Source organism: Seriola dumerili, unplaced genomic scaffold (genome assembly GCF_002260705.1).
Source record: "Seriola dumerili isolate Sdu_G_001 unplaced genomic scaffold, Sdu_1.0 BDQW01000043.1, whole genome shotgun sequence".
NCBI classification, from domain to species: Eukaryota; Metazoa; Chordata; class Actinopteri; order Carangiformes; family Carangidae; genus Seriola; species Seriola dumerili.
The window spans coordinates 2,073,963-2,084,378 of record NW_019174298.1 but is presented as its reverse complement, the minus strand read 5'-3'; the positions used below and the strand labels follow the sequence as shown (position 1 = coordinate 2,084,378).

Genomic DNA, 10,416 nt, shown 5'->3' with positions numbered 1-10,416 from the left:
AAAACAAATCAGTCAGTGAATGAGATTTCTATCCATAAGTGTAAACGTAGCCACTTTTATTTAATTCAAGCATGTACTGTACTGACCAGCGTGTGTTGCCTCACAGAGGCGACATCGCAAAAGCCAGTAGACTAATGCTTTCATCCTTGGACTTGATTTCAGCGTAAGTAGACTAATTAACGGAATAAATACTAAATAATGATAATTATCATATAATTCATTAGTAAAGTTCAAAGTAGGGCACGCACTCTTGTGAAAACCTTATTTACAGCGATGTAATCACTTTGGAGGACAGTTACGCACAAGCTCCCCAAGAAAACAAACAGCACGTAAATGTTTTGCGATGATGATACAGTCATTAACTGCCAAAGAAAAAAAAGAAAAGAAACAGTGGCACAAAAAGGCTAAATGATGTCAATTCTTTTTTCATTTTTAATTATTCATTATGGTCACTTAATTTACACATTTATTTGTTTACAATACAGCAGTATGCGCACACCAGAGCTTGTTTTCTTTAACCTACTCTCCTTCCACCAAATCCTCCTCCGGTGCAAATCTTTTACCCGGGTGTTGCCTCTTCTCCTCGGCATGACTCTTGTTAATGTTGTCTAAAAAGTCGAGCAGCAGACTGGTCTTGCTGCAGCTCGTAGGGTCCAAAACATCACACGGACTGTTTGTGCCCAAATCCGGACTCGAGTTATCCCAAAAGCGTTTTCCGGGGTGTTGACGCTTTTCCAACTCTGGCAGGTCTTCGTCTCCATCCGCCTCCGCATCCCAGTCCCCATCGCCATCCTCATCCTCGGGATACCGCTTACCTGGGTGCTGGCGTTTGCTGTGCAGCACCAGGTAGCGCTTGCCGGGGTGCTGTCGTTTAGAAAGTTCACTCAGGAGTATGACGGGGTTGTCAGACATGTGTCCCATGGTGGAGCGCTTTCCCGGGTGCTGCCTTTTCTGGAGCTCCATGAACGTGTGCATTTCATCTTCGCGTTTGCCCGGGTGCTGTCTCTTTTGAACATCAAAGTACTGATCATCCTCGTCTTCTTCTCTCCTCCCCGGATGCTGTCGCTTCTCCAAATCCTCGCCGTATCTCTTACCGGGATGCTGTCGTTTTGACACCCATTCAGGCTGAGAGGAGAATCCCTCTGGAGAGAGGAAAACAGTGTTTAGATTATTTCAAGTAGCCCCGAGACTTTAATGAAATATACTGCAAAAATGTGTTTGTCTATAACGTTCGTAAAATGCGCACGAAAGAGTGTAGCTGGTGGTCCACATCCCACGCATCTTATTAAACTGGAGGTAGATTATTTTCTACTTTCATATTTCAAAACTCAGTTTCAAACATTATTTATCACTGTTATTTATAATTATGTAACTGAAAAACACCCAAAACTACGTGTAATACTAAGAGCGTCAGTGCTGCCGCTTTTTCAAAACGTTAAAAATCCAAATGTCAAAATAGTACAAAGTACAATTACTGACAGACTTAAAGGTGTAAATTCAACATTTAAAAGTTAACTATTCTGCATCAAATCAATTCCTGGCTCGCCTGTAAAATGAATCCAAGACATATATCTTTTTTACGTACCGTCTTCATCCTGCATCTTTTTGAGAATGGACCGTAACAGGAGACTTTCTGCTCTCTGTAGGATGATGTCGTCTATGGTCCTTCGGTCCGTCTCATCCTCAGCAGGGATGCCCTGTCCCCCACACACGGTCAAGTTGCAGAGCACGAGAGAAGCCAAGATGAGAAGACATGTCGACTTCATGGTAAGTTAGTTGGTCGTCTGTTGAAGAAATGGATCGTGGTCGATGGGAAATATATTGCAGAAATGGAATAAATATGGGAGAATAGTGAGCAGGTCTATAAACTTCACTGATTTATTTCAATATCGAGACCCAAAGTCTTATTTTTTCCTGAAAATAAATGTCAAACAATCGGAGGAAATCATTTGTCTAGTGCAAACAGCAACTTGTTTCAGCTTGTTATTTGGCATTTTATCACTTTTCTCATCTCATACAGGTTATGATGAAATCCTAATAAAGTAGCAACAGATCAAACTTGTTTTACATAAAGAAAAGCCAAAATCTGAAAGTCATGCGGTCTAAGAAACCTCCATAAACACATTTGAACAATGAATACTAAATGTGATCCATCCAGATATGCTCAAGCAGAACTTCTAAAAACAAAAGATAGACATATTTGCGTTGTATAAGAATTTGCTCTGAAGTGCGCCAGACTCACATGGGAAGTATTCAGATCCTGCTCGTTCCCAGTCACTGTTGATGGCACCGCCGGCAGTGATGATAGTTGCTCTCAGCCTCTCGCAGCTGTTGGTGACCCGCAAAGGCCGAGTCTAGAGGTATGAGAGGATAACTTTCCGTCTCAGCATTTATACTTACCGGTCACTGTCGTCACACCAGCGCTGGAGTCATTTTTCAGGATCCCTCGTCCCCATTGATGTCACCAAGTCGTGCGCAACTGGATGTGGTGAATGATGCCCCTATAGGCACCGCTGCCGAATTTGTCATTTGAAAAACAAATAAAGGGCTGAGTCTAAGAGAGACAGCTGGTTATACTACAGGATGACTGGATACGATCAATTCATTCATAGAAAATGTGAATTTGTGACTGTTGTACCCAAGTTATTCATCCATACTAACTTTCCTTATCATTTCCCTTTAAGTTGAGTCCGTTTTGAGCGTGTCTTCTTACAACAGGCTGCTATGTGTTGATTGCTGTTTGCCACTCAGATGACGACATACAGTAAATGGTCCGAATATCTAAAGTCTGCAGAGAGATGTATCCATATTTTTCACCAATACCCTAAGGTCACAGGACTCAGGAGGGCGAGCTGAACCCATCTGCTTCTTCTGAGTACAAGTAATGCACTTTCTGGTCACGATGCAACACAGCGGAATTTATCAGAGGCGGACAAGTTCTTTTTTGGGAGCCATGGCGTTTGACTTGGTATTTTATCAAAGCAACCAGAAAAAAAGCGCAGTGTGGAGGAGTTTCCGTATTTATTAACCTCTCAGCATCCATTTCCAGCCCTTTAATTCCCCCTTCAGTCACTTTAAGGTTGTTAAAATTTTGATTTTAAATCTAATTTTGTTAAAATCATTTTATTCCACTCTACCTTCATTGAAGCTATATGGTTTTTTAAGATGTAAAATATGGTAACCAAAAACTCCTTTTTTTTTTTTTTTTTTTTTTGTTTTGGTTGCACCAAAGCATCAAGTGAAAATATTCCAGATAATTTGGGCATCAATTCCTTCACAGTTGTCTTTCCCTACTCTCTGGCTTTCTGTTGTTATATTGTTGTTATATTGTTATTATACTCCTGAGCTTCTTGCTTGTTATTGCTTTTGCTTTGTTTTAAAAGCACTTCCTTTGTTTTTAAAGGTGCTATGTAAATCAAGTTGTTGTTATTACTATTATCACATATTTAGCACTTTTGGACATTTTATGATTTCCACAAGAATTTCAAATGAAGTTCTGGGGATTTGCTTGGCTGCACAGTAAAGGTTTGTAATGACTGACCCGGAGCTGGTTGACTGGAGTTTAAGAAATTGATATAATTAGTCAAATTGATTTCTTAAGAGTTGATGCCTCATGAAGCTACAGTATCTCTGCAGGTGAAAATAGGTGGTGCAATAAAGGAAACCCAAGTGTGACAGTTACACTTCAAGGCGTCAGTCCACACAAAAAGAACAAACCAATTTTTTCCTTTTTTACACAAGTGTTTCTTTTCCCATCCAGATAGCTGAAAGTGTCTGCAGATGTCCGCTGTCTAAAAGAGATCTTTTTCCAAATGTCTATTTCTGTGCAGAAGGAAATGTGCCAGCATCAACTTGAGACCTCCACAAGAACACATGATGACATGGAAGTGGACGTAAACACATGGTCTTCATCTCAGCTGAGCATCAGGTCAGTTCACTGGAGTGTTGTCATGGCCGAGCCCGTCTCAGTTTCTGGTCAGAAAAGATGTATTTTCTTTTGGATATGTGGCTCTTATATACCTTATATTTTTGAGCATCTGTGAGCTAAAGTATGAGTCTCAAGTTCAAATCTCACCAAAACTACCTGTACGAAACTCTCTGTAGATGAGTCCTTATCCCTTATGCAGAGTCAAATAAATCACTCCAGCATTTGGATGAACTCCTGCATAGTCACACTCAGTCTGTGGTGAATGACAGTATGAACTGAATTGACCGTGTAATGCCGTAATTACTTGCTTTCAACGTGCTGCCACGTCCAATACTTCAAGTGGGTTTAGACTCCTCTCGAGCCTGCAGTTTAAAAACATCAATATCATGGTGGAAATCATTAGGTATGTTTTATGATTGATTTTTACTGAAAAGTCTCATGCATCTTATTTTCCCTTGTGAGGAAACAATAGCGATCTCTGTTTAACATTCCCTCTAATGTGAAAATGAAAATAAAATTGAAACAATATCCTGTGAAAAGGTGAGGTTTGTAAGAGTATTAACGTTTTGGTTAGCACTCACACACTTCTGTAGACATAAGAGTTAAAAGAGTATTTTGTTAAACATCACCAATTGAGTTCAATGTCTCCCTCCTCAGTTAAACTCAGTTATAGTGCGAAGGAGGAAAAATAATTCCCTGTGAGACCACGCTGTCTGTCTGGCAGTGACTTCTTCTTGCGCTGAATTGCCTCAGACAAACACAGAAAGTCACAGTGGCACAATTAAGACATGTCTGAATAGGAAACCACATGCTTACTGTCTGTCATGTATGTCCCCTCCTACCTATTAGGCCAAGTGTGTAACAGCATGCCCAAAGGAACCAATTAATTGCCCAAGAGAAGGTGTATGTTGGATTTTAAGCAGTTTTAAAAGGCCAGCATGCCCTTCAACAAGTGAAAGTCTGCAGGATGTGTTCAGGGAATGAGTGGTCCTCATACTGAAGATGTTGAACAATTAAAGCAGATGGAGTGATTGCTGCAGGTGTTGGAGCATTTACATTGCCCCCCCCCCCCCCCCCCCCCAACCCCCCCTTTATCACTGTAAGGCTGTGATTAAAATACGCCCTCCTTTCTCTTGATTCACTCTCCGTCATCCTGCACAAAAAAGGCTCGCTATCAGAGTCTTTCAGAGCTGGGGCGATCATTACAATTAGTATTCCGGTCAGTATTATGTAGCTCATGTACTGCGGAAGAGGACAGGTTAAGTATACAGCCTGTGCGGTGTGAGAAAATAATAAGACTCATTAGCTTTTATCCTCTGTTTACTCACGCTGCTTGTGTTAATTATGTATTTTTTTTTTTACAGTCTTGTTGAACTTCTTCAGTGTGTAAAGGAAGCCTGGCTACCTATCATCCTGTAATACTGTCACAAAGCTGTCTTTCTTTTTAACCAGGTTAGATCACCATGGTAACCTAATGTATGGCTGTTTAACTTCAGAGGATCAGTATCCAGTTTCACAAAGATAGACTCTGACTATCAAATCAAACTAAAAGTCAGACTTAAGATGGATGTTTAAATTCATGAATGAATGATGACTTTAAACATCTGTCATCATCATTCATTATCTTAAGTGGGACAAATTTGCCAAGAACTGAAAAACACGGCTGGTTGAGCAACTGCATCACACCGCTCAGCTCTGTTCACTCCAGCAGAAAACATTTGCCTTCTGGAAGAGTTCAGCAATGACAAGGATATTACACTGGGAAAATCCGGCGAAGCATGTAACAGTTTAGTGGCAGAGCTGAGTACTCGAGCTCGAGTTGTCAGGCAGGCTCAGATTGGTTATTTAGATGAACGAAAATTACTGACTAGTGTTTAGTTTTACTTTTCAGTCCTAAAATAAATCAGTCTTTATTGTTGTGAAAATGTCTTGCAAGCAGTAGACTAATCTATGAGCAAACTTAAATAAAACCAGTGTGAAATATCTTTATGAAACCAGATTAAAATCTGTTAACAGCCCAGATACTAACGAGTCGGATTACATTCCTACGGGATCCTGACATCGACAGAAGTACAGAGTTTATAATTGTAATACAAGCAAGTGATAAGGAGTAATAAGTGGCGACCTGTTGACTGACTGGTTAAGGCATGTATCACAAAAACACTCTTTTTTGAACAACTGTGTGTCCGCTCTGGGTTTAGATCGAGGCTCCCAGCAACAGATTATCACAATAACAGGGTGATGATTTTAGCTTCATGTTAAATTCATTCACTTTATTTGATCTTGAAATAATTACTGACAGTGTAGAGACTTTTATACTCTTACTCCTTCACTGCAACTCAGGATATGTTTGTGAGTATTAGATCTTTTTATTCTCAATGAGATAGTAAATGTTGAAGAAATTTAGCTGATTTTATACATTAAAACCTGGTTTCAGGTCCGAGGGTTTGGTGATCTTATGTTCGCGAACAATCCTATGCTTTTCAACCGCTCTTTGGTATAAATGAAGGGAACCCAGTCATACTTGGTGAGAGCTGTGCCCAAATTTCACTGCCCCTGGTGATTATTTCACAGAGAAACATAGTGTCCTCCGCCCCCTACAAAACAAGACTAAGTAAAAACCTAGTATATGGCTGGACTGTATATGGGTGTATGAAACCTCCCTAGATCTTGTTATCTGTCTGGATCGTCCAGCTCAGGAGACTGAAACAACTTCCATGTTAGTTTAGTGCATGTTGAGGATCATGTTGGGATCCTCACTGTTTCAGTACAGGAAAGTGATATGCAGCAGAAAATACAACACACCTGTACGGTAAAAGAACACCTTGAACATCACACACTCAGAACCACATAACTAGAGAGATGAGTGCGGTTAGACATTTGACTTATGACGCTTGTTGATCCCAGAGAGGAAACTGGTTTTACAAAGCAACAAAAATAAGATAAAGAATTGGCATTGCATCTTTGTTTAATCCAACTTAGATAGTTTTAAATGCTATTTCTGGAGAAACTCTGTCCTATATCTGATCATCTCCAGTGACATCATTCACATTCATTCTCAATAATGGACTATAGTTTAGCTTGGACAGACACAAGTCAGCAGAGTGTTTCATCAAGCATGATGGGATCTGAATAAAAAAAGTATTTTTATGACTCACTGAACAAAGATGAGGATAAAAACAAAGATCTGCTGATTGGCTCAAACATGTTTTGAAGAAAGTTGCTGTCTGAGTGGTGACGCTCAAATAGCAGGGACAGGGCAACACAAAGCGTTATACAACACTGCTGTATTATCACTTTATAAAGTTGTTATAACAAACTTGTTAGCAAACAGTTGCACATAGACACACATCCAGAAGACATGGTACAACATTAGCATTTATTTGGAGTTGGTGTTTCAGGCTACCTGAACAATGTAAGCCTAATATCCACTCTGCTTTCAGCTCTGATGTCGGTCTCCACCAAATCATAAAATAAATATCTGGCTCTTTAGCTGCTAAGTGTTTCTCTGTGTTCACACACTATTCGCTAACTGTGTCTGTCTGCCATTTGATACTGAGCAGGTAGTGTACAGTGCAACTGAAACAGCTGCGTACTGGAGCCTCTCAAAGCAAATAACAAAATCTGTCATTTCAGCGAGCAAAGGAGGAAAGCAGGTAAAGTTATTATGGAGCAACAAAGTTGGTGTATGAAGGAGGTCTGGGTGGATGGATGGGTCAACACAATGTTGAACTGGTGAACACAGGAGACTGCTGATCATTCTTGTTTCTGACCTCAAGTCAAGGTTTTTATTTATTTATTTTTTCAGTTCAATTCAATTCAATTCAAGAAACTTTATTCGTCCCCAGGAGGCAATTTAAAGGGCACATAGAGTAGACATAAAACCACACAAATACACAGAAAGAACACACAACAAGTGCAAGACAAACTGTACACATTAAGAAAAACAATGACAACGACATGAAGAAACAACATCAGTGTCTTCGAATAACCATATCCATAACCACAATTCTTCCCTAACCTTAACCGGCATGTTAATTATTGTAACCATGACAACAAAGGTCCCCAAACCTTAGCTATGTACTTATTTTAACCTGAACCATAATTTCATTTTTGTAATTAGGCAGTCAGAGGGTAACAGGTGGGATAAGCAACCATGAAGTTGAAAGCCCTCAAAACCATTCTGCAGTTTGCCATATGCCACGGTGAGCAATACCTCGCAGCACTTCTGAATTCACATTCAAGCACAGCGTCTCATGACTTACTGCTTAATAATCCTCTAGTATTTCTTTCAAATCTGAGAATGAAGGATGTTTTGGTTGCTCAAAAACAAATGAGTTCAGAAAAGGAGAGTCAATAAAAAAACAAGTCTCCACAAAGTTCAGTGAAACTCACTGGAAGTATAGAAGATGGATCTGTAGACAGGTGGAATCCAACACCTCTGTGTTCATAGACACTTCAGAGCAAAGCAGCCAGAGGTGGCAAGTTAAAAGACAGGACATCTGACTGTGACAGCATGGGCGTGTTAGGAGCAGAGAGTAGAAGACAGACAGGATGAAGGCAGACACCAGAAAACAAAGCAACACAAACAAATGAATAAATAAATAAAAAAATAAATGGAAAAGCGAGTGTGTGTGGATGTCGTGATAACCCTGTCCCCCAAAAATGACACTGGCCTGACAGGGGTCACTGCGTCGGGGAATGAGTGACAGTTTACAGGGTGTGCTGGTGGAGATGGCTGTCCGTATTTGTGTGTTTATGTGTGTGTCGAGGGGTAGTGTGTCACGGGTCAGGAAGGCAGAGTCAGCCTTGGTGGGGAGCTTGTTGTCTTTGTGTTGCATGTTAGTATTCACGCAGAAAGTCAAAGGAAAACGTCTCATGAGTGATTTGTTCCAGGTGAAATCAGGAATGAGTTCTCACCTGAGGTGATTTTTTTTATGCTTTACTCTCCGTCAGAGAGCTGTGCCAGCTGAATGGTTGGAGTTGTTGGTGAATAATGACCTGCAGTGCTTAGTGGGTATCCATATTCAAATTATGAGAAAAGAGGAGATGAGGGACGGGGGCAATTTGCGTCAGAGTTTATGTTCACTGGCGATAAACGTGAGGTAAATGTCAAAATGGGTTCTTTAAGGGTTCACACAGTGGGTGGTTTTACAGCAGCCCCTCGCAGCTGTTTATGAAATAACAACAGTGTTTCAAGACCTTGATCCATGACAGTGATGACAATCCTGCACACTGTAGTAGAGGGGGCTGTGACCTCAAGTGAAACCACGTTTGTCACACCCTGCTATCCATAGCTGGATGTCAACAATGTGATGAATCTGCATAAGTGAAGATTTAGAAAACCACCTTATATATTAAGCTAGCGTTATTAATTAAAGCTCTTCCCACATCAGCATATTTCACATTGAGCCTATGTAGCCTTTACAAACATAAAAAAAGTTTTCTACTTTTTCTCTCTTGTGCCAAATAGTAGCTGTCGTGAGTGTCACTGGATATCAGAAAATGATTATTTATTTTTTTGCAACTATTCCCTCTCGTTGGGATTTTTATTTTGCCATTTTGTGGCTCAGGTTCTAAAATCAGTGCTCAAACTCTGAAAGCTGGGTTTGTTTCTGTTCCTGTATTGACTCATTGCCTTATTTCCTCATTTTTCATCACACAGAACCTTAAAATGGAGTCACAATATACACACACATGGACAGACTTGTACAAACAACACACAGGCACACACACAGCAGGAGCGAAAGAGGATTTTGCATTATTTATTTTCAAATTTCATTTCTGTCTTTAGCTGTGTGTCTGTTGCCCTGAGAATCCCATTATCTCTCAATAACCTGCGAGGCGCCTGTGTGTTTCTCCAGCCGGAGACCGTGATTAGTGCACTACTACCACATGCTACAGCTCACTTATCATTGTGCTCCCTCTCTTTCCCTCCGTGTCTGTCCTCACTCGTCTTCACACCCCTCCATCACAGTCAGGTGGTGTCTGGGACCAGCCATAATTGTGGTAGATTGAGCTGATCTTTCGGTCTCACGCCCGGCTGAAATGGCAGATGCGAGGTTTTAAATATTTCACTCTTCAGGAGTGATGAAAGGGAAAATATTTCACAGTAAAAAAGTTCCATAAAGAGTCTCTAATCAGAGCACTGCAGACAAAAATCTCCATCTTATCAAGCCATTTTGTCTGTAATTGAGTCCTAAAACCCAGATTTTTATAAAACAGCAGTTTGGCAAAAAAAAAAAAAAAAAAAATCCTCTCGAGCTTGATGATAAGAATGAATTGTTATTTCGTTTCACTAGATCATTTGTCACAATCACTATTTGAATTGCTGAAAAAATGTGGGGCAGTGATTCAGAGGTCTGAAACCAACCTGTTGCCAATACAAATAAACTTCTTTCAAGACTATTTAAGAATCAAGTGTCAATTTTGATGCCAGAACAGTAATCGGCTGTGTCTGTCTTGCTCTAAGGTACTGACACTCTCTT

At 40.3% G+C, this 10,416-nt stretch overlaps 1 protein-coding gene across 1 annotated transcript; it reads right to left on the bottom strand.

The window, feature by feature from the left end:
* Window positions 1–519: 519 nt before the first annotated feature.
* On the bottom strand, window positions 520–2,323 carry trh (thyrotropin releasing hormone). The gene is made up of 3 exons (XM_022739244.1): window positions 2,243–2,323; window positions 1,586–1,784; window positions 520–1,142 (listed from the first exon to the last, which is right to left on the bottom strand). Exons 2-3 carry the CDS (start codon window positions 1,764–1,766, stop codon window positions 520–522), a joined length of 804 nt encoding a protein of 267 aa, XP_022594965.1. The 5' UTR covers window positions 1,767–1,784; window positions 2,243–2,323.
* Window positions 2,324–10,416: the final 8,093 nt, after the last annotated feature.

Bases quoted from the DNA above. Each gene is read 5' to 3' on its own strand.
- trh (XM_022739244.1), bottom strand. From the start codon at position 1,766: ATGAAGTCGACATGTCTTCTCATCTTGGCTTCTCTCGTGCTCTGCAAC. The intron at 1,143-1,585 runs GTACGTAAAAAA...TCCTCTCTCCAG, and splicing joins AAAGATGCAGGATGAAGACG to AGGGATTCTCCTCTCAGCCT.